This window comes from Haliotis rufescens, unplaced genomic scaffold, assembly GCF_023055435.1.
Source record: "Haliotis rufescens isolate VD_foot unplaced genomic scaffold, xgHalRufe1.0.p SCAF_11, whole genome shotgun sequence".
NCBI classification, from domain to species: domain Eukaryota; kingdom Metazoa; phylum Mollusca; class Gastropoda; order Lepetellida; family Haliotidae; genus Haliotis; species Haliotis rufescens.
The window spans coordinates 1,868,985-1,892,765 of NW_025963791.1; the positions used below are offsets into that span (position 1 = coordinate 1,868,985).

Below are 23,781 nucleotides of genomic sequence, written 5' to 3' on the forward strand. Positions count from 1 at the left end.
GTCATTGTCGTCTATTCTCACTGGTTTTGTAGCATCACTCCCATTGCAGTTTTTTTTCTTTTTTTGGTGACATATTTATTTTGCTGGGAGACAGAATTTACCCAGAAACATTAGGTTGACCTATCCTGCTGATGTATTTAGTACATGACTAAGTACGGTTGTCTAATAGGGGTGTCCATGACTTGGTATCGTATCAGTTTTACAAACCATTCTGAATAAATCATTTTTGCTGGTCTTCCTTCTGCAAACTTTTTCGCTCATATCTCATTTTGTACTGGTTGTATATTTCCTGGAGTATTTATGCAAAGAAAATGTTCCATTGTGTTTGGGGCAATGATGGCTGCGAAGGGTTTATGTTCTATGTACAGAGCAGTATGAAATTCATGTTGCAATCATAACTGCAGTCATTTTAGTTGTAGGGTGATGTGTGACAAATGATCAGAATAAACACATTTTATAAATGACGGTATTTTATTGTCTTTTCATGTATACTTTTCTGGATCAGTGATAACCAAAAACTCTTTTAGTTGTATGTCATGCAAGAGCTTTGTTTTCAGGCTTGTCAACACCATACCCATGCTCATGGGTTTCACGTAGTGGTAAATGTTGAAGACCTGCATGATCACCTGGAGTACTATTCTAAGCAGCGTTAGAGCAATAAAACTCACTCATGCTAGACCTATTACGGAGAAAGATCTTTATGTATTGTTTTGATGTGAACACTGCCAATCTTATCGCAAAAGAGTAGAGTTCCTTACTCCATCTGTGCTGCTGGAAGTACCCTAGTGGATCAGTAACTCTCGTCATGCTGAATAATAGAGATGGGACTCGGGTCTGGTGGGTCCTGAGTAGGACCTGGGTACCCACAGGACAACCTGGACCCGTGGTTAATCGTGATACATTGTTATTTTCATTAGTCTGTAGTTACACCACAAGTCGCTAAAGTTTGCATTTCTTTATAGTTAATTACTCACTGTGTGCCACTCTCATGAGTATCGTATGCCAAGATAGGCAGGTCATGATTTGGGTGTGGCTGTGCACTAGTATAGTCAGGTCATGGTTTGGTAGTCCAGCCAAAATGTAACTCCATAATACCAGCCTAGTTCGGCAAGGGTGGAAACTGGACTTTTATAGTCAGTGAACTCACTTGCGATGGGTATGGCTGTGCACTAGTATAGCCAGGTCATGGTTTGGGTGTGGCTGTGTCCTGGTATAGCCAGGCCATGGTTTGGGTGTGGCTTTGCACTGGTATAGCCAGGTCATGGTTTGGGTGTGGCTGTGTCCACTGGTATAGCCAGGCCATGGTTTGGGTGTGGCTGTGCACTGGTATAGTCAGGTCTTCACCCCAGGTTGTAGCATACCAACAGTCGAGGTATGAGCGAGAAATCTTGTGTAACGTGAAGATATGTTAAAACATGACTGACATTATTCATAAGGTGCATTTTTTTAAACGTGAATCAGAAAGAGAAAAACGCTTGATAGCTCTGTTTCAGCAAGAGAACATTGCATGCAATTAACACATCTCTTATGAATGTATTCCGAATTATATCCCCTGATAAGCCTGTGCAACCTACAGATGATGTACCTAAGGGGGCACTCCCAAACCAAGTAGGCAAATTTCAACAAGAGGGCATTGAGAAATGAGATGCATAGATTTCTCTGGAAAAATGAACCTATTTCTTCTAGAAAGCTTAAGAAAATCCTGAAATAAGAGCATGACTAGGCAAAATAAGGTTTTCATATGCTAAGATATTTTTCATTATCTCATGTCAAAAATCATTTTAACATGTTTATGTTTTGGAGACATTCCCTCATCATTGGGCTTGATATTAAGTGAGTGAGAATGGCTTTACGCCCGTTTTTAGCAATATCACGGCAGGGGACACCAGAAATGGGCTTCACACATTGTACCCATGTCTGGAATCGAACCCGGGTTTTTGGCATGATGAGCGGTCGCTTTAACCACTAGGCTACCCGACTGCCCCATCTGGATATTAAGACGACCTAGCATTGTGCATTGTCACTGAAGCAAGACGTTAAATCGTCTGTTCTTACCCCCACTACAGGGCCATTTTTGGCGGTCACAAAATTACATAACAATGAAGAATATTTTTTCTTTTGACTTGAAATATTACAAAACTGGTAATTCTAGTTTGGTCAATGATTATTATTTGATAATAAACAACTTTGATCGCGTGATAGTGTGGTTCATGGAACATAGTTGTGAAAAGCTGGGTGCAAAAATGATGGTTGACTGACTATTGGGAGGAAACACTAAGGTGACAAAGGTTGAAGGCATCACCTCATCAAACCCACAAGCACAGGTGTGGCGCCAGCTGACCATAAACGAGGTAGAATCTGGGATTCCGTGAGAACAGTTCCTTGCAAACACAGACAGCTTTACACAGCACCTTTATTTAAACCCCCGAAACAAACTTTGAAACACAAAACTACACACTTCCAAAGGGTGTGGACAGATTCTTTATTCATGATCAATTAAAAATGCTTATAACACTCTTTCAGCAGATTGAGAAGCATTCCATTACAAGAAGGCCAGTGTCAAAGAATCAAACTGGCTGCCAGTTTCATGGCAAAACATGGCCTTGGTTGACACCATTGGAAAGCCTTGACCTGACTGTTGAAAAATGTTCCAGCTAGAATCAAAACATGACCTCACTTTGGTAATATCACTGGATAGTTAATCATGGGGACATCAGTCCGTTCCCAGTGTTGATGTGTACTGGCCAAGGAAAAATAGCTCACCAGGAATTCCATCAGGTCAAAGTCCGCAACAGTAAGCAACATTTTGCCAAAAATGAGTCTATTACAGCATAATGGAAAGACAATAGTTTGTAAATGTTTTGTTTAACGAAAGTCACACAGAATCATACACCCAATGTTAAATAAAATATAATAGATTTGACAATCGTCTCAGTGTCCACTCTAGAAACAGGCTTGCAAATCCAAAAAATTGAACAGCTTAACGTCCAAAATGCCCATTTCACAGAGAAAAGGAATAAATATTGTTCTTGTAAGCTGTCCAGATGTTTCAAGATGTTAATATAATACTTTTCTTAACCGCCTTAAGTTTCAAACCCAACATGAATCGTAAATTCAGCTGGCCTGTTCTGAGGTGGACACTGAAGAGAGAGCATGCAGATTGTGACAGTTACTTCACAATCTGGGCTCAGGGCCTCATATACATAGTAATACTTATAAAATGAATGATGTAACTTGTACACTTTCTCCCTTCTTGAATGATGGAATTCGCTCAATGTGAGCTATTGCCATATTTACTATGCAGAATGTACAAAGCTTCAAAACAAAACAACCAACACCGTTTGAACGTGGCATGTAGAAGGCAATCTATCCAAGTTATATGCACTGAGAGTGAAAAGTGGTAGACAGTGGAATCAAGAGCCAGACGTAACTACTATTGTATTTTTGGCATTTGTGTTTAATTACTTAACACTGCCTGGTAGTGATACCAGTAATAAAAGGTCTGACTAGAGGAAATTGATGCACTGAAATATGGTGTCTTAACACATCTTTCAACACCAAACTTGACTTAAACCCCTTGCTTTCAAGCACAACCATTTTCAGTAAATTAAAAATAAGTACTTGGAATAAAATCCCTGAGAGCTAATTGGTATCTAGATCTAGAATATGTTAATTGTTTACATGAAATGAAAATGGTCCAAATGGTGCCACAGTCTTATTTTCCTTATCTTTAGTTGAATATTTGCTGACTGACATCAAACTATATAAATTCAGTATAACTTCACACAAAAAATGTTACAGCAAAATCAATAATTATTTTGTGATCACATTTAATGTGAGAGAACTAGAAAATTTGGTCAACAGATATAAATGTATATATATCAATGATGGCAACTGTATGACAGTGGGTCATTGGGTAAACAGTTTTGAAGCAAATAGAACATTGTGAAATCAACAGAGCTTTGACTGAACCAATTCTTACTTATGGTTGTATAAAGATAACGGAGCCCATGAAATATTTTGGAGTCATACTGCTAAACATAGTGTTGAGTTATACTTCAAAATTTACAAAAACTGTATGCCCAAGATAAATCTTCAGCTCTTCACAAACTAGGCTGAAAATTCAGGGCTCAATAGAACTCGCAACAATGAGCATTTTTAGACAAAATTACCATCTATGCCCTACAAAATATGGTTTTGATGAATAAGTTTCATGAAACAAATTTGAGTTTACCCGGTATACTTACTAACAACCCTTACTAATCCTCTGTCCTAATGCAAGCAATGTATTAATGCTTTTTACATCAAGATTTCACATGCTATTATTACAAGGCAGGAAAGATTGTTGGAATATTGGTGGCACTTTGTACCTGGCGTAGTGGGAAAAAAAGAGGTTTTAAAACATGGCATCAGAACAAGCGAATAAACGACTAACATTAAATCAGCCACTTCAAAACTGGACAGTAGTTCAAGATATATGAGTATCTGGTCTACATATGGAAGAGGCAAATCTACAGCACATGGTTTAAGAAAAACTCAAAGCCACGTTTGTTCATGGAAATTCTTTTTAATTTGCAATATTCTTTATTTACACTTGCATTTATAAGCAAATTGTAAAGATTTCATGAAGTTTCATACATTGCCCTGTGAATGTACATCAACATAACCCAAGAAGCTTGTAACATTAGATGGGGTATGTACATTATATCCTACAACTGCTTCCCACACTATGAAACTTCAACACCTCATAATGGTTATGTATCAATGGACAGGTCCAAACTTTGCTGTTCAAAGGGGTTGTTGGGCTATAGGACAACTGTATTTCAACAGGTAATTTGAAAATCTGCACTGCTGATGACTGAATCACAGATTACTTAGAATAAAACTTCAAACCATCACCATATAAAAAATCAAAACACTGACTTAATCACACAACAGTCCTCATTCTGTTTTGGTACATTTAGACTGATATATGACAGCAGTTTGGCATTAGTCAACTTAAATTTCTCACTTTTCACCTAGTTCAAATCAACAGAAAAAAACCGGCACAGGAATGTCCTTGAACAAACAGTGGCATGTGACCACCAAAACCCCATATCTACCAGCTCAGAATAATAAACAAAATGTGTAACAACTGTGCACTATTATAGATATACTACTATGCTCTTAGTGTACATATTTTACAGGGCACAAAGAAAACAGCATCAACAGAATCATTATGTACAAGTAGGACTTCTTAAAACAGATTGCAAAAATATATTTTGATTGTACACTTTGTGTGTATCCTTCAGTAGTCAGTCTTTTGCTGTTGTGAAGAACTGTATGGCATCATACAGTCAGATCTCAAAACACATCTGCATCAAACTGTCCCTGGTTCCATTAGAGATGGTCGACCAAGATTGCTCATCTGCTTCAGAAAGGTGTAAGTTTTAACTGTCGCAGTGATCAACATCTGCTATTATCTCGAGATAGAGAGATACTGAAGATATCACTGAATTTATCAAGTTGCAGTTATGAACACGCCTCTGCGATTTTGTACAGCAGACATAAAAATGCATGTATTTCACAGACAACAAATAACCTTTATCATCCATGTGACAAACTTTGGAGTATACTGCAAATACCAAGCTGAGCCAGTCGGGGAACCAAAGTGATGAGGAAGCAATCCAAGTATAGCACAAATTAGCTCAAGAAGTCACAATGGCAGGCCTAGGAGCAGGCTCGGATAGAGAAAGACACGCTTGACATTTCAATGAAACATGTTGCATAATGCAGTGGAGTGTCAGTCTTTGTTTTGGTCACCAATTTCATGGAATATGTCTGGTGTCCTTGGAAACAAATTATTCTCTGATTTTGAGCACCTTTCCAATAGCAATTGTTTTACCTGAAAAGAAAGAAATGTAAAGGTTATTTTTTATGGATCTATCAACATGGCTTGAACAATAATAAACAACTCTAATGATAAGTTTATAATGAACACCTCACTCAACAATATTCCAGATATATGCTGTCCAAAGAAAAGTGATAAATTATAAGACCTGCTTCTAAAGCAGCACCTGCCTCTGTTAATACATCACCGTAAGACAGCTTCAATATTTCAGCCATTCACCATCAGCAAAAACATAAATGAGCCACAATTATTAAGACACAACATACCTTCATCTCTTAGTGTAAATCTCCCCATTTGTGGAAAATCTTTGAAAGACTCTAAGCAAATCATTCCACCATTAACCTCAAATCTAGCAATGCCAACTTGGTCCTGCTTGATGTAGCGTGGTTTTATTTGAGTCTTTTCTCCTGACTTCTTGTCCAAAAGACAAATCAGTGACTGAAACAAGATCACCATAATTAAACATCTAATACAAAAATTGTATTTTTAAGAGTAAAAATATCATTTATACTTATCCTGACTCATACTTATTACTCATGTAATTTTACAAGATAAAATGGGGAATATGTCAGTTTATCTACCTTTTAATATATTGCCTCCCCCACCCCCCGTAATTTTCCCAGCTATATGTTGACAGTCCCTTCACTCAATTTACCACAGTTGACAACATTTTCAAATGACAATCTTTTTAAAATATGTAATGCATCTGCCTCAGTCTGACGTGCGTTATCAACACTGTGTGTTGTCTGACAGGGATAATAATCCTCATTGGCAATGCTGGAGATCATAGAACAAATAGTATCAATTAAGGTCCAAGTTATTGACATGATCATCGAGCTATGCAATTGGGAAACGACATGCATCAACCAAGTCAGTTAGCCTGACAACCAGATCTTGTTAGTCGCCTCTTCCGACAAAACATCCATCAAATTGTAGCTAAGTACATGACAAAATCTCTCAGGCCTTGTTTTCTGAGCACCAAAAGGTAAACTAGTAGTCCTTGCAGTGTTCAAGTGCTTGTCTTCTGTTAAACGCCAGACTCAGCAATATTCCAGCTATATGACAGCAGTCTGTAGATTTTGAGTCTGGAACAGTGATTTACATAACGAGCATCTATCTACGCAATTCGGATACCATGATATGCAGCAACCAAGTCAGCAAACCTGACCAAACGATCCTGTCAGTTGCCTTTTACGACAAGCATAGTCACCTCCTACGGCAAGCATGGATAGCAAAAGACCTATCCTGAACCGGATCTTCACTGGTCAACAAAACATGCAACATGGTGAGTATGATAAGCTGCCTTACTTTGATGGTGACCTCCTCTGACGCTGAGTGGATGTGTAGAACACAGCTGTAGCCTGCACACACAATTGACTTGAGTTCCAGCATTACAATCTGTAAGAGCCAATTTATTTCTGTGACTAGTCATCAAAATGTCCATCACATCAAAATAATGGTGTTTGGATACTGAGTTTGGTTTAACAACTCTTTGCTAGCAGGGGCAGGGGGGAAGGAGAGAATGGGGAAAGTGGAGGAAGCTTGGGGTGACCCATATCTTAGGTATGTACCAGTTTGGTGAAACACACAAGCAAGGGAATGGTACTGTCAAACCAAACCAAACCGAACACAACAATTATCACAGGATTTTGGCACTGGGTGATACAGCCTTGAACAGTGGAATGAGACAACTGGAACACCCACAGTGAGTGAGTTGGGTTTTACAGTATTCCAGTTATATCACGGAGTATTAGCTATAATGTGGCAGGAAAGGCTGAAGTGCTGCAGGTCTTAGAAGTTGACAACTCTGGTTAAACTATTGAGCACAGGTACAGTATTGACAAACTTAATTACATCAGGGTGAACCGGGATTCAAACCCACAATCAGTTTCTGGAGTACCAAACTCTTCATAGCAAATCGCAGAAGATTAGAGGACCGGGCCTACTGTGTCCTCAGACCACCAAAGAGTATAGAAGTAATTAAGGTATTCAACAATTCTGAGTATGATAACCAGGGATATCCCAGGGATAACAATCCTCATTGGCAAACCTGGTGACATATATATTCTCCATAGACCTGAGAGGGACGTGAATTTACCTGAGCATCAAATGTCCTTCCTGTATGACATGGGTTGTCAGGTGGGCACAGGACAAAGCCAGGCGACACATCCTGAAATATTAATAATGCATCATGTTTAAAGGAGTTGTGTTTAGAAACATCCCTTGTTTACAGGCTAGCCTAATTCACTAGATGACAGACACCAGATTTCAATTGAAACCAATTCTAACAGCTTGCGTTTGATCTAATGTTGGAATCAATTCACTGGTTGTCAATATGTAAATATGTTATACTAGTCATAAATTATTCTGAGGTGCCACGGTGTGCGCCTGTGTGAGAAGCATAAATCACTGGCCACTATCCCTTTGAAGCTTTTATATGACATGGGCTGGGAGACAAGCATTCATTTCTAACAGTTTTTCCATGCATGTTGATCTAAGCCTTGATGTCAATATTTTGCCTCAGTTTACCTATTGTCACCAGTCTTAATCTGACAGGGATAACTTTCATCATCATTGGCAAAGTTACACCATACACAAAACTAATCCACAACAAAACTTATACTGACAAAGTTATTACAATATTAGCAAAATAATTGCACATATAATAATATACACAAAATAAAGTTGCAAATAGTGTATTCATGAAACTAATCGTTGCAGAGTTTACAAAATATTTTGCTGATATTAACATAAACATACATACAGAGAAACCTCTTTAAATTGGGATCATATAGAAAACATCAATTATCTTCAGTTTGAGACAAGCACTACAGTCATGGAGAAAATATTAAAACTTCTGGTATGTTTTCAAATCACAATCTTCCAATTTCAAATATCAATATTTACATAGCTAGGTTACTATTTGTAATTTATTATCCTTTTTACCATGTAAACAACATAATATAATTAACAAGTGTTCACATCAAAAAAAGGCTCAGATATGGTAATCCCAATAAAATGATACCATATTTCATAATTTGTTAATTCTACATGGTAGATATTTTAGAATTAGTTCCTTTAATGTCTTAATGACACAATTTTGGTTTTCACTGCCTCAACCTAAAAAATGTTTTGTTCTTTATTATTTTTAATTACCGGACATAGTGCATAATTTTGAAAAAGATATTTGCCTCAGTTTATCATTGTCACCAGTCTAGTCTGACAGGGATAACTTGCATCATCAAAGGCAAACACTCATTAAATGACATAAGTTTATGGGTTTCAAATGAAATAATTTCAAATCATATGCAGGATTTATTGACAAAAAAAAGTAAATTATTGGTGGACAAAACATATACTGGCATGTGAAAATTTGAAATTGCAAATGAGAATCCCCAACCTGACACCAACCTCTTCACCCTCGAGGTAACCAAATGGTCAAATGAACACTTAACACATTTAATTTGTAAAATCACAAGTTGATTTGTATGTAAAATGAGTGAATCAATCTGTGACAGAACAATATGAAAAATCCCACATGAACAGCTCCACACACTGGATAGGATTCACTTTCATGATACAGTAAACTTGGAACTCTGGACACCAGTGTTTACGATTATCTAAGCTGCTTCCCCTTACTTGCTGCATGTTGTGAACAAACATCACACATGCCCCTGAAAAATGTATTGCATTTTTAGATTTATCTCCAAAATGCCCAAAATGGAGACAAAATCCCAGAAATACACAAACTCAAGGAAAATTCACTTCAGGAAAACTTTGAAGAATGCCACAATAAAGGATGTTACGTTAACAGTAAGGCCACAACTGCGCAAATTTGATCATTTGCCTCAGATAAAACATTTCAACAGTCCATAATCTGACAGGGATAACTTTCATCATCACAGGCAAAATTAAATGTTGATGTTATGGTTGCTATTAACATGGGAGTCAAAGCATGTCGAGAGAAATACCAGAGAACTGGTGAAAGACATTAGTCAAAATATGATGCAACACTACTACAACCATGTCACTTTGCAATATGGCTGAAATAATGCTGATAAGACATTAAATGTTTACTCAACCAAGTCACTGTAAACCTCCATTTAACTTCACCTACACACAAAAATATCACCATGGAAGTTCCAGCACAATTGTTCCTGTTTTGAGAAAAGAGAACATTTTTTTTGTTTCTGGCAGAACATCATACCTCTTCTTCCACACCAGCCAACTTCAGTTTGACGTTTTCACCAGGCATTGCATCATCAACATCATATTCGTCCGACCAGATCTGCATTACCTTTACAGTTTGCTGCAAAACAAAGTTTGGAAGTAAGTGAATGTCAGGCAGATTCAATAAAAAATCACAGCAGTGTTTAAATGATCATAACTGGGCAGAAAATCTAGTGCTGTATAGATCTACACTGTCATGGTACCATAAACCACCAGATCTTCACTTCAGGTGATGCTTTAGGGAACCCAACATAGGGTAAATTATAGAACTACTCACACTCCAAAGTATTTAATGGCTGATGGAAAAATATGGGATGACACAGACAGTAAATTTCACTGATATCTCAGAAAAATAACAGGAGTCACCATGGCCAATGTTTACAATGTTTTGTCCTGACCTTTTAAGTGAGTGATTTGTGTGTAATCCTTCTTTCAATGTTATTGAGCTTAGATCATCATTTGCCTCAGATAATCTATGTCAACATCTTTATCTGACAGGGATAACTTTAATCATCACAGGCAAAACTGGAAATATTTAAGGGTTAATACTATTTTAATCATTTGTAGTTTTTAACTTGTTTTAACTTGTTTTCCCCAATCACACTGTTACTCTTAGTAGCATTACAGTAAATGAATCTTGACATGTTGTTCACATAGAAAAATCATATTTTGAACAATAAAACAACGCTATTTATCTAAGAAATATCCAACATGATGCAATTTTAACTCAAGCCACTCGTCAGAAGCCTCAATATGAAAATCTTTCATTACGATAGACTTAATCAATCTACCTGTTCACTAATTATGAGCATTAAATATATTAAATGGTTCAAATCAACATGTTTAACATGTGATATGACTCAATACTACTTTGCATCCATCAGACATTCAATACATTACTCTTAGCAGCTGCTTCCACTAAACCTAGAGCCGTTCATGTTACATTGTAACAATGTCTTATCATAATCTGTTATGCATCTGCCTCAGTCTGACGTGCATTTTCAACACTGTGTGTTGTCTGACAGGGATAACAATCCTCATTGGCAATGCTGGAGATGAAAGACCGTTCATTATCTATACATAAGGTCCATACTCGACCTTTTCCTCTATGTTTCAGGAGGAAGAAAATAACAACTTGTCCCAGGAATCCCTGGACTTGTATCTTTTCAGAAATGTACCACTGGAATGTTACTATCATTAACCAGACCAACTATTTTTGTTGGCTCTTTCACCAACATGGGACGCTGGGGTTGTATTCTGACCCTGAATCACCACAGGGACAGACACAAAAAAGACAGTCTTACTGAAATACCTTATTTGGCATCATGGCTAATGTCATATTCTTCGTTATTGATCCAGATTCAATTTTGCCCAAGACAATAGTTCCCATGTCCCTGTATCTGTCTACAACTGGCAGGCGCAATGGGGCGTCCATTGACCGGTCTAGTGACGGCATGGCATCAAGGTAGTCCAATAATGAGGGACCGCTGAAAACATGAGTACAAACATGTAGTTCATATCCAAAGGAGGTCAATTTCAAAGTCCATATCACAACCAAGCTTCAAACAATGAAACACTATATAGAATTAAACAAGAGTCATCAGAAAGATGACATATCCCCCAGGCAGCTGTCCGTAAAGTAACCACAAGTAAATGTGCTATTCTGTGGGTTTTTTTTAATGCAGACAAATGACAAATTACAAGAAACAATGACTAAACAAGCGTACAGTCACGAAGTCATCTATATCCCCCGCCCGTTTTAACACATTATGGTCCCAAACCAGGTAAGTGACCCAACATTTCTTTTAGCCCATTTCAAAATAGCTGCAATGGAAATTCTAAAATAAATATTTCTAAAACTTATTAACTTCCTTAATATCAAATGGCACCAGTTCAGTATGTGCTTTATATATATATATAGACATGCAATGTTTGGCAAGGAAATATTTAAGATTATTTGTTTTACTCCATAAGTGAACCCACCCTATATTAAAACTTAAATTCATCTTGTTGCCATGGGAACGTAAAAAATAAAAATTTAAAAAATTCCTAAATAGCAAAAGGCGCTAGTTCAGCAAGAGTCTGATAGACATGCAAAGTTTTGTTAGAAAGTTTTGAATAGGTTTTGAGTTATGCTCTGGAAACCAACTCTACCCTATAGAACCTAAGTCCAACTTCATTCCATAAAAATTTCAAAAAATAAAAATTAGAAAAACCCCAAAATATCAAAAGGCACCACTTCAGTATGTGCCTGATATCTTTGCCAAGTTTCGATCAAATACACTGAATGGTTTTCGAATTCTGCCGCGGAAATGAACCACATCCCCAATTGAGTCTATGTCTATGGCATTATATGCCGGGGGGATAAAAAGAATTTATATAAATACAGATCTGTAATTCACATAATTTGTCATTTAGTTGATATAGAAATTGCTATTCATGGCACATCCTAAAAACAAAATCTGAATATAACAGCTGCTTATAGTCAACATTTATCTATAGACACATGAAACTTCTTAATTAAGGCTCCAAGCAAGAATGGCCAAAAGCCCATTTGTAATCGTCATCTATTTATACATGTATTATTATTTTTGTTATTATTATTCCCACTTTTTACCTGAGATAGCTCCAATAACAAGTGGCATGTGTATGTTGTGTGGGTAAAGTAAGGCCATAGGCCCTATGACCAAGGGCAGATAATAAAAACAATAATTCCTTTGAAAGACATATTTTGCCTATTGCCATAGATTACATTATCAGAGTATTTTGTCTATTTTATATACTTATCCTGCATTACATATTGCTTCCTTGGTGTTCAATCTGGGTTTTATGAATGTGTTAGCTTCCATTATATATTTAATTAAGTTGTAAATGCATAATTTAAATAATGTGATAAACATAACTTTCATATTCATAAACAGTAGGATTAGACCTTTCGAATGGTGCAGAAAACTTCGTAGCAAAGCTGTTTTACAAGCAGATGGTTTCCTTGATAAATTTAGGCTTCATCTTTCACCCCAGAGTCTTTAAAGCTTCTGGTTGACTGGTGTTGAAAGAGTTAACTCCTACTTCTCAGCATTGATCAGCATGATTTTTTTTAATTGTTTGTTTGTTGTTTTACGACGAACTCAGCAATATTCCAGCTATATGACGTAGGTCTTTAAATAATCAAGCCTGGACCAGAGAATCCAGTGATTGATATCATGAGCATCGATCCACGCAATTGGGATACGATGACATGCATCAACCAAGTCAGCGAGCCTGACCACCTGGTCCAGTTAGTGTAATGCAGGATAAGTTAAAAATATGACTTCTAAGCTTAGTGATATATATTATTTCTGGATCAAACTTTGCACAAACATCAGTCTAGCCATGAACTGGTGATTTTTTTCTTTTTAGGAAAACTGGGGTAGGGTTTGGTTCCAGAGCATGGTACAAACCAGAAGTACAAATAACTATCTTTAAAAAAGGAACGTGAACCACCAGACTTTCTGGTTTTATCATCTAATAAGCACTTGTGTTTTCGAAAACTGCATGTTAATAAGACAAGATGTATAAATGTCGGAATGTTTAGTGGGCTGAAGCCATGATGTAAATTGGTTCACTGCTTTTCTTTTCTGAAAAGCTAAATGATATACAACATAAATTGACATATGTGAAATGGGATAATTCAAAACATGAAGTACTGCTTGGGGCCCGAAATTGCTGATTGCAGCTGTATTTCAAAATGTAATGCATCTGCCTCAGTCTGACGTGCGTTTTCAACACTGTGTGTTGTCTGACAGGGATAACAATCCTCATTGGCAATGCTTATGATATAATCACATGTAAAATGCATGTTACATAACAGCTATCAGCTTAAAATTTAAAAACTGAGAAATAATAACAGTTAAAAGGATAGCGCCTGCCCCTATTTTCAATCAGTTGCTTATGCACTTTGTCTGCAACCTTAGCCACAAGTCTGGAGCCTTAACATTAAAGTAAAATTACTTGGAGAATAGTTAGTGTCATCATAGAAACCTTTTACATCTAAAATCTGAAAATGACGTCAAAGGACTGACATTGTCTCATGACATTTTTGAGTAGAAGAATGCCTAAGTTCAGACTGAAAGTGCAATTATTAGTTAAATAATGAAAAAGGTATCAGCATGATTAACTATTATCGTCTTGATTGAATGTAGCTGCACCATGATCACCTCAAACAAATAATAAACATAACACTCCTGATAACTCCCTTCACTCAACCTACCACAGCTGAAAACATTTTCATATGACCATCCATTAAATTCAATATGAGATGCATCTGCCTCAGTCTGACGTGCGTTTTCAACACTGTGTGTTGTCTGACAGGGATAACAATCCTCATTGGCAATGCTGGAGATTATAGAACAATATGTATCAATTAAGGTCCAAATTCCGGCGGCAAGAGTGTCCACTAGCCTATATATAAAGTCTGGCCATTCGAAATAAGAAAAGCGATCTGATTCTATTTAAATCTTTTCATAACAGGGGGCACAATTTGCGCTTTTTACTTAGGATGGTGCCAAGCTGATTGTGCCAAAAAAAGTCAGCATGAAAGGGCAAGGGTGAAAACTTGATTTTGATGTAGGCTAGTTGGCATTATTTACCCCATGAGGACTGGTATCTACAGTACTTACCTGTACCATGGACACAAACTGTCATCCACAACATATCTGAGGAAAGCTCCTGTTAAGCCAGAGCAGGGCATAAAATAAATATCAGTCTTTGGGTTGAAGCCACACTTTTTTAAATAGGGCAGTAACTTCTCTTTACATTCATTGTATCTGAAAAAGAACAAAAAAGTATCAACAACATTACAGATCATGTCATGTATCATGAAGTTCAGTTATTGAATGAAGTACACATGTAATGTTTATCTTTCTAGAAGAATCAAAGCAGGGTTTGACATTCCTTGTATGTTAGTGCCACATAAAGTAAGTAACCTTGTGACAGTGTTTATTATATCAAACCACACAAAACTGTGACAGATGGAAAATGATAAACATGCTTAAAGCTTAGGGTATCAATATCAATGAAAAGGAAGGCGGCACAGTTTCAACACGACAACAGCTCACTACCATCCTTTGGTGAAAGGGCACCTGTGTCGCTCTTGAAAATACAAAACTTCCTACACCTGTATGGATAGAGATATGTCAAATGATCTTGAGTAACTGCAACGTAAAACGTAAACTCTAGTACTACTCAAACAATTTAGTGTCCTCACCTTACTTCTGACCATTCCACTGTAGGATCATCCATTTTGTTTATCAGAACCACTAAATGCTTAACACCAGCTGTTTTCACCAACATAGCATGTTCTCTTGTCTGTCCTCCACGTTCAAACCCAGTTTCAAACTCTCCCTTTCTGGCTGATATTACCTGGAGAATTACAAAACATTCCATCACATCCCAGATATTTATTCTATCAATCATGAACAAGAAAGATATAATATGAACATAATACAACTGAATTTTGTTACATGTTTAACTAACAACCAACACATTCGAGAATGTAGACAATATGTACAAGTGAATCACTTCTGTACAACAAAACATCCATCAAATTGTAGCTAACTACATGACAAAATTTCTCAGGCCTTGTTTTCTGAGCACCAAAAGGTAAACCAGTAGTCCTTGCAGTGTTCAAGTGCTTGTCTGTTGTTTAACACCACACTTGGCAATATTCCAGCTATATGACAGCAGTCTGTAAAAGTCTTGAACAGTGATTTACATCATGAGCATCTATCTACGCAATTAGGATACCATGATATGCAGCAACCAAGTCAGCAAGTCTGACCAAACGATCCCGTCAGTTGCCTTTTACGACAAGCATAGTCGCCTCTTATGACCAGCAGGGGTTGCTGAAAACCTATTCTTACCCGATATTCATGGTTAAAGAAACTATAGTGAGTTCAAATACAGCACTGCATCAAGTATTAACATGTATCGTAGATGTTTACCAATTTGGTAAATGCTCATGAGAATGGATGGGATGCTGAAAAACCAAGGATTGTACTTGGGGGATTAGAACCTACCATCAGCATATCCTGGTATGGCTAGGGGACAACTCTTCATGGTGGCCGTCTGATCCCATAGGGTACTAAGAATACTGAGCTTATCTGTTGAACTCACCAATATTGCTAAGTCTGCCTGAGAAGCTCCTCCTATCATGTTGGGAACAAAACTCTTGTGACCTGGGGCATCCAAAACAGTGAAGTGTTTCTTCTCTGTTTCAAAGAAAGCACGTCCAACTTCTACTGTTTTCCCTTTCTCCCTCTCCTCAAGATTAGTGTCTAATGCCCACGACAGATACCTATTGGATGATACAAATAAATTCTTGTCTTAAATATGCTGAATATATATAAAAACATTCAGCTCTCACAAATGTAGAAACTTTGCTGTCCCAGTTCCAGTGGGATATTTATGAATTGTGTTTTACTTTGAAATGACTCTTATGCCTTCCTACCATGTTTCTCTGTTCTTTTCCTTGGCCTCTCTCTCATACTTCTCCAGTGTTCTTTTGTCCACCATACCTGTGAGATACAGTAGATGGCCTCCGATTGTTGACTTGCCAGCATCTGAATAACGCAGTTTTAAGATGTATATGCATGACATCACACCCAGACAAAGACTGTTGCATGAAATAACCTTAGTTGAGGTACTGCTATGTTTAATCAGTTCAGGAAATGATGAACAACACTTTATTTTTACTTCCATATTTAAAACAATATCAAATTCAAAATTTTCCATACTACATACACTACATTTAGGGCTGTCATTCAATGTAAACATCTGTGTTGACAAATGAACTGAAGAATATCCCTATTGTATTTGCCATAACATGTGACCTGGGCACTTAGAAACATTACAATGGGGGATGTAGTTGAGTGGTTGAGAATATATTTAGTTTAAACATCTGTGAAACTAAAACTTTATTCAAACTAGCTTCTAGGCAATTTCGTACCTCTTGTGCTGTTTTCTGTTAAAACAAATCTGTAATATACACCAAGAAAGATCAGCCTGTTAAGTAATTCTCAGGCTTGGTACTGTAGACCACGCTGATTACTTACATTACAAGAGGTTGATCAGGGGTTCTGTTCTGTTCGTTGTTGAACGCGGCACTCAGCAATATTCCAGCTATATGATGGCGGTCTGTAAAGTAATCTAGTCTGGACCAGACAATCCAGTGATTGAAATTATGAGCATCAATCAACGCAATTGGGATCGATGACATGTATCAACCAAGACCACCCAATCCCGTTAGTCGCCTTTTATGGCAAGTATTGGTTGCAGAAGACCTATTCTACTCCAGAATCTTCACGGGTCTGGAGCTCATTGGAGCATGGTCCTTAATACGGCGAATACTGTACACATATTTATTAGTGAATCTCACTGAAAACAGACCCATCACTTTTGTATCAAGATGAAGCTATGTATTTCCTTACATGGCAGTTTCACATGGCACCACTCACCAACATGTCCTATGAATACAACATTGACATGTTCCTTCTTGGGTTCCAGGGAGGACACAGAAGGGGGTTTCTTCTTTGGTTTGGGGGCAACTGGTACCTCAGGTTCCATGTCTTTGTCTGTAGTCTGTTCAGAATCTTCTTCACTATTCTCCCACTCATCAGCTGAATACAAAGACATTCATTGTGAAAATACATCAAGTACTCTCATAAGGTTTTGTGCAGCTTCTGGTAATATTCCCAGAACAAGATCAAGTGACAACAAGATCAAGTGACAACAAGAATAAGCTCCACAAAATGTACCCATGTGATGAAAATAAAGTTTCTCCAAACCATCCCGATCAAAAAAGGTTCGCAATGTACAGATTGTCTGATATCTAGCTTCATAGTATTAAGTCTATGTACAAAAATTACATTCTGAAAAGTGCTGTCAGGTAATCAACTCAAAGTAAATATGAACCATAGAAAAACATAGAAATTCAGATGTCTGATTTTCTAATTCAATATCAACAAAATCATACCTATATTTCCATCAGCATCTGCTCCTTTATCTGAAAAACAAAGAAATTGAATAAACCCAACTGTTACTATGTTGCCACTTGAAGTTAAAATCCTTAATACCACTATGAACAGGACCTATTTTGGAAACAGCTAAACTGGTTCACTTTTCACGTGCATGTTTATACTACAAATGCCTTTGCTTGAACTTATACATAATTGGGAACAAATCACTGATCCACTTGAAGGCTGAAGATGTGCTGGTTGTTTTGCACCAGTCAGAAATATTCAAGTGAGTGAGTGAGTGAGAGAGAGAGTGAGAGAGAGAATGGTTTTACGCCGCTTTTAGCAATATTCCAGCAATATCACGGCGGGGGACACCAGAAATGGGCTTCACACATTGTACCCATGTCGGGAATTGAACACAGGTCTTTCGGCTTGACGAGTGAATGCTTTAACCACTAGGCTATGCGACCGCCCCTCAAGCACAATGACACATGGTCAGGTCGTCAATGTGTCACACATTGTAACTACCCACAAATAATGAACATTCTACCCTGTGATCAATACACATGAGTCTCACCTTGTGCATCTGTCTCCATCTTTTCTGTAACCTCTTCTGCCTCTTCCTCATTCAGGTCTGGGCCCTGGGAGTCACCTGGAAGGTCATTGTAAGATAATAAACTGATGTAAAGAAAAAAAACACCTGACAACCTACTACTTGGTGACACAACTCTCCAAGAATCTTTAACCAAGTATCGCACAAGAATTCATGGGTGACAAATGAGCCCTTTTCTGTGCATGAACTTGGTGCGAATCTGATCATTGCCCGTCATTAGAGCAATGTGTAGTGTAGGCAGACAAGTTGTCAAATCTTTTTTACCAAATCATGACATAGAGGCTAATGATAATCGTTAAAATCCAATCACATTTTTAGTCAAATGAATTTTATTTCGATTCTAGAGTAGTAGTCATTACCCATAGTTAACATGGTCAAGATTCCTTGGAAATTCTAGTAAAATCAAGATTTTTTTTATATTTGTATACTTATCCTGCCTTACTCCTTAATGCAATCACTGATTACCTTTTGACTGTAGTGAAGCTGTGAAGAATGCTGAAGAATTAGTGAGTGTGTATGGTTTTACACCGCTTTTAGCAATATTCCATCAATATCACAGTGGGGGACACCAGAAATGGGCTTCACACAGTGTACCCATGTCGGGAATTGAACCCTGGTCTTCAGCATGACGAGCAACGCTTTAACCACTACGCTACCCCACCTGCTGAAGAATTAAAAAGTGCTGTTCTATTCAGAAGCAGGAACCCCTGCACGTCATACTGGAAATGGTAGATGTATGATGTCTATATATTACCCATGGTCACAAGAAATGTGTCTGAAGATAGTGTTGGGCGGCAGGTCTGTGACAGGTGGGCCCTCAGACCTAGTCATGCAGGATAAGTAGACAAACATAAAAAAACCATCTAGATTTTACTAGAATATATAACTTATCCTGCATTACTCATTAATGCATCTGTATCCGACAGTATAGAGGCAGGAATACCTTCAAATGCGTATTCAATAAAAACTCTACTGACTTAAAGTCATGTTAGCTGCACAGGGCAAATCGTATGCGCAGATTGGGAACTGATCAGCCAATCCTGTTCACGGAAAGGTAACGAGACTAGAGAACATCCAGGTAAACAAACAGTAAAAGACAATAGCATGCACTACGGTCTGAAAGTGGGTAACCAAGCCATGATAGCGGATTGATTACCTGCTGTGCTTCAACCAGCAGTCCAAAACTGTGCATACCCTCGACGTCTTCTGAAGTCACATTCCGCGAAGACTGAGCCAGGCAAGAAATGTCTCTAATAGAACAATTACTGTGTAGAGCCATTGTCAAGGCAAACACCTGAATTTCTTGGGGGTTATTATGTCTCGGTGGCAAAGCCTGAAGGCTGACTTCGGTAGTTGATCTCTCCGAAACAGGGATAAATAACCGTTTCTGCGTACCATGCCTAGTCTTGGAGCGGCGGATGAAAACTTGTAGTGCATACACTGGGTATAGTAAGAGTTCATCCTCGTATTCCCCTCCCACGATGGATGATAATGGTGGGATAGTGAAAGAACAATTGGGTTGTCTTGGCAACTGTTTTTTGTTGCTATAAAATCCCAGCATAACCCGAGGTGGACCCGCTTCATGCATACCCCACTCAAAAGTGCACGAGTGATGTCGAGCACATGAATCTCACTCATTCTTGCCGCCATGGCAAGCGCCAAGAGAAAAATTGTCTTCTTGGTGAGGTTGAAAAACAATGATGTGTGGAGAGGCTCGAATGTTCCACGCAAACATCGAAGTACCACAATCCCATGCAGGGGGTAGAAATTTGGTCTTCAGATTTTCAAGCCAAAATGAGCGTAATAAAGCTTGCAGGTTCGGAATCTTGGTCATTTTATGATCTTCCAGTACTGCCAACACTGATTTAAAGCTACCAAATACACAGTGATGGTGCTGCCTTTGAAGTATCATTTGGTACGCAAGTGTAGGAGATACTCGGCCTAGAATTGAGGCAAGGATTTAGTGGAATCTTGATCCCTTTATTTACAATAGGTCTCAAATGATAACAACTTATCCTAAAGGCCTCGAGTCGAGAGGAAATGTTTTTTTCATGTATTATGTACAGAAAAAAATTACATCATATCTCTTCAGCAAATTCAGGTTAACAACGCAGTCAGTAGAAATTTGAAAGAAAACATCACTAGATATGATTTACTGTTTAAATTGTATTTCCTGTTCTGTAAGGCATTGCTTTACACACACAGATTAAGACAAACTAAGCCAGAAACAGCAATCAGCTGTACACACGTTTTGATCGGAAGAGTTGTATCTCAAACTATTATTTTATCAGGAATACTATTTTGTTTTATTTTAGTTGCAGCTTCTACCATACATGTTAAATTGTGTACTTCAAGGCAGATTTGCTGACATGGTATTTCCATTGTTACGTGCTCACATGTCAAAGCAAAAGTGAATGCTTTTGTGAGGCCAATGGCTGATGTACGAGTTTTTTAATCGAGGACAAGAGAGCATGATTTGATTACAGTTCGGAAAAATGAATTTTTCTCTATAACAGTATGACTAAGTCGCGTGGTTGATGGTTAGACAGCAGTGACAGAATTATTTTGTATTGTCTGTCATAAATATCCTCAACTATCAGATTCAAAGTCTGGACTTGTGATTTGTTAAAAGCATAACTTCAGAAAGAAAGGACTTTAAAAGTAACTTAAGAAAGGAAACATTAAAATTTTCCAGGAAAAGTAGGAAACATGTTAAATGCTTTGAACATGAAAAAAGAAGAAGTTATGTATAAACCTCAGGCAGCACAATATGTAAAAATAATGTATATATTTGTGGTTTGTTTTATTTCATTAACTTCAATTACAAAAGGAAATGTAATAACTGAGAACATAAAATTTATAAAACATTAAAGGAGTGCAAAATATTATCTACTTGCCCTGCAAGGACAAGCTGAGTTTATGAAATTTTTCGAGACCTGGAATAGCCTTTCTTGCTTCATAAATGAACCAGGTGTGTAGATCAAACCTGCCTGGCATAGGTTGTGGTCGCCTGCCGTGTGGATGCACCAGTAGGTTGGGTCACCCCGGTGGAGGTATTGGTTCGCTTCCTGCAAGGTTTCTTAGGTCCATGAACCACCCTATTGCTGACCGCCAAGGCTTGATCAAATTCAGAGTGATGCTCCTGGTTAACCATATCTTTTGTATCACCTTGGGAAGACGTAGTGGGAGGTGGAAAAGCATATGCTCTTAACCCCTCCCAAGGGGCAGGCATCGACTGCCCAGGACTGCGGATCCAGAATCAGAGAAACGTACGTTCGGAACTGTTAATTTTGACACGTGGCAAATAGGTTTAAGTTGGGTTGACCTAGGATCTGACATACAAGATGGAATGCCTCTGGTCGCAGCTTGCACTTTGTGGGCGCTACTCTGTCTGACCTGGATAGGACGTCTGCCTGCACATTCCGACAACTAGGTATGTGATGGACCAGGAAACTTATGGGAGAAAGTGGAGCACAAAAATTACACTTCTGTGTCTAAGTGCAAAGTATAGTACAGTTTAAACACCTCAGCAATTAGTGCACCATGCAAGCATACAAAGCAAGCAAGCCAAATTAAATGAAAATAGTAAACGAGTTGGTTGTCCTTTAATGAAGAGCAAGCCAACAGATTTTATTCCCCACAAAACAAATTTATGTGATAGTAAATTAATGTTTAACAATGTAATAACCGTACAACAGTTTAAAGTGTGTGTAAAAAGCGCTAAAGGTTACATATATTTTAAAAATAAATATAAAAACATATGTAGTAGTATTTATGCTTGTAGATGTTCTCTGCTCGGTGCTTTACCAAAACAATCAATAGTCAATACAGCTAAATCAGTCAAACTCATAACTGTACTTGTAACAACATGTGTTATGCACAACTAATGAATTCCATCTAATAAACCACAGGGTTTCTTCCGGACTGTTGTTTCAAATACAACACATCAAAAGGGTCAGTTTCAATCTCACATGGACTTAAAATCAAGTGAAGGTAATTAAACTTTTAAATGTGTGATATTTTCACAATAAGTTCAGTTGTCTTCAGAGTCTGCAAGGATAATTTCTAATGTAAAACATATTTTTAGGCGATTAATATATCAATTATTTGTGTTCGCTGTGAGTTCAATTTCATTTATAGCTTAAAAAGATTGTTTTTAAAAAACCACAGTAAATATATATGGTGCCGTTTTCACCTTACAATGGTAACCATTTCAGCTTTGGGCAAGGTTTCGTTTTGCCAATCAGCACCATTTTCATTCTGTGACTTTTTGTTGGTGCCGTTTTAGCTATAACCTGTTACAATCAGACAGCTGAGCTGACCATGTGTGCAATAAATTTCAGACATTCTAGTGAAATAAGCATAAAATTCCATTGTTAATAGCCCTCAGTATGTTGAGTTTGCCACAGCTGAAAAGTGTTTTTCATAAAAAGTTCATTATTTGATCATTTGTACAGTATGTTAGGTGGCATTCCTGTGCTATTCGATGAAATGATGAGCCATATGAAATAAAAATTTCATATTAGCTCAAGAAAATTAACGGAGTAACGTTCAATATTTACAACTGAACAAATTGCATGAGATTAAAAGCGGTTTGATATTACACTAAAATTGATATACCTTGTTCGTCTGAACCAGGACCAGTTGGTACAAATGTTGGTGCAAACACATTTTTGCCAGGCACGAATGCAGGTGCGTTAACATTGAGACTTGATAGTGGTTTCGTTAAGTCATTGACGGCATCATTTCCGGAGTCCCCAGCAGCCACGTTTTCATCCCAAGCATCTGGGATACCGTCCTGACCGTTTTGAGAGGCCATGTGGATTTAACTAGACGAAATTATCTGTTTTCTTTACTTATCTTACACCACCGCGTGGAACACCAATCGTGACGTCACACCCTGTTCGCATGCGCTGGTTGAAATCTCGCACTTTCCCGACGCCTTATTTTTGCATATTTCTACAAACAAGCTTTAAATATAGCATTTAAAAAACTATATTTAGCAGTTAATAGTACTAATATATGTTTTTACAAGTATGAAATAAATTAATATT

General features: G+C 37.6%; 1 protein-coding gene and 3 non-coding genes across 4 annotated transcripts; all 4 read right to left on the reverse strand.

Annotated features, from left to right (window-relative positions):
* Positions 1-2,463: 2,463 nt before the first annotated feature.
* LOC124144563 (eukaryotic peptide chain release factor GTP-binding subunit ERF3A-like) lies at positions 2,464-23,649 on the reverse strand. The gene is made up of 14 exons (XM_046514030.2): positions 23,348-23,649; positions 18,692-18,766; positions 18,132-18,161; positions 17,614-17,775; positions 16,608-16,719; positions 16,274-16,454; positions 15,366-15,520; positions 14,779-14,925; positions 11,433-11,607; positions 10,098-10,199; positions 7,989-8,060; positions 7,199-7,288; positions 6,157-6,328; positions 2,464-5,884 (listed from the first exon to the last, which is right to left on the reverse strand). Exons 1-14 carry the CDS (start codon positions 23,544-23,546, stop codon positions 5,841-5,843), a joined length of 1,716 nt encoding a protein of 571 aa, XP_046369986.1. The 5' UTR covers positions 23,547-23,649; the 3' UTR covers positions 2,464-5,840.
* LOC124144613 lies at positions 8,404-8,473 on the reverse strand. Its single transcript, XR_006862442.1, has one exon. It is a non-coding gene; the product is annotated as a small nucleolar RNA R38 (small nucleolar RNA).
* On the reverse strand, positions 9,732-9,801 carry LOC124144614. Its single transcript, XR_006862443.1, has one exon. It is a non-coding gene; the product is annotated as a small nucleolar RNA R38 (small nucleolar RNA).
* On the reverse strand, positions 10,578-10,645 carry LOC124144615. Its single transcript, XR_006862444.1, has one exon. It is a non-coding gene; the product is annotated as a small nucleolar RNA R38 (small nucleolar RNA).
* Positions 23,650-23,781: the final 132 nt, after the last annotated feature.

Excerpts from the sequence above, each read along its gene's own strand:
- LOC124144563 (XM_046514030.2), bottom strand. The coding sequence starts at position 23,546 with ATGGCCTCTCAAAACGGTCAGGACGGTATCCCAGATGCTTGGGATGAA. Across the intron at positions 17,776-18,131 it reads AGATGCTGATGGAAATATAG|CTGATGAGTGGGAGAATAGT; the intron begins GTATGATTTTGT and ends CTTTGTATTCAG. Across the intron at positions 5,885-6,156 it reads ATTTACACTAAGAGATGAAG|GTAAAACAATTGCTATTGGA; the intron begins GTATGTTGTGTC and ends CTTTCTTTTCAG.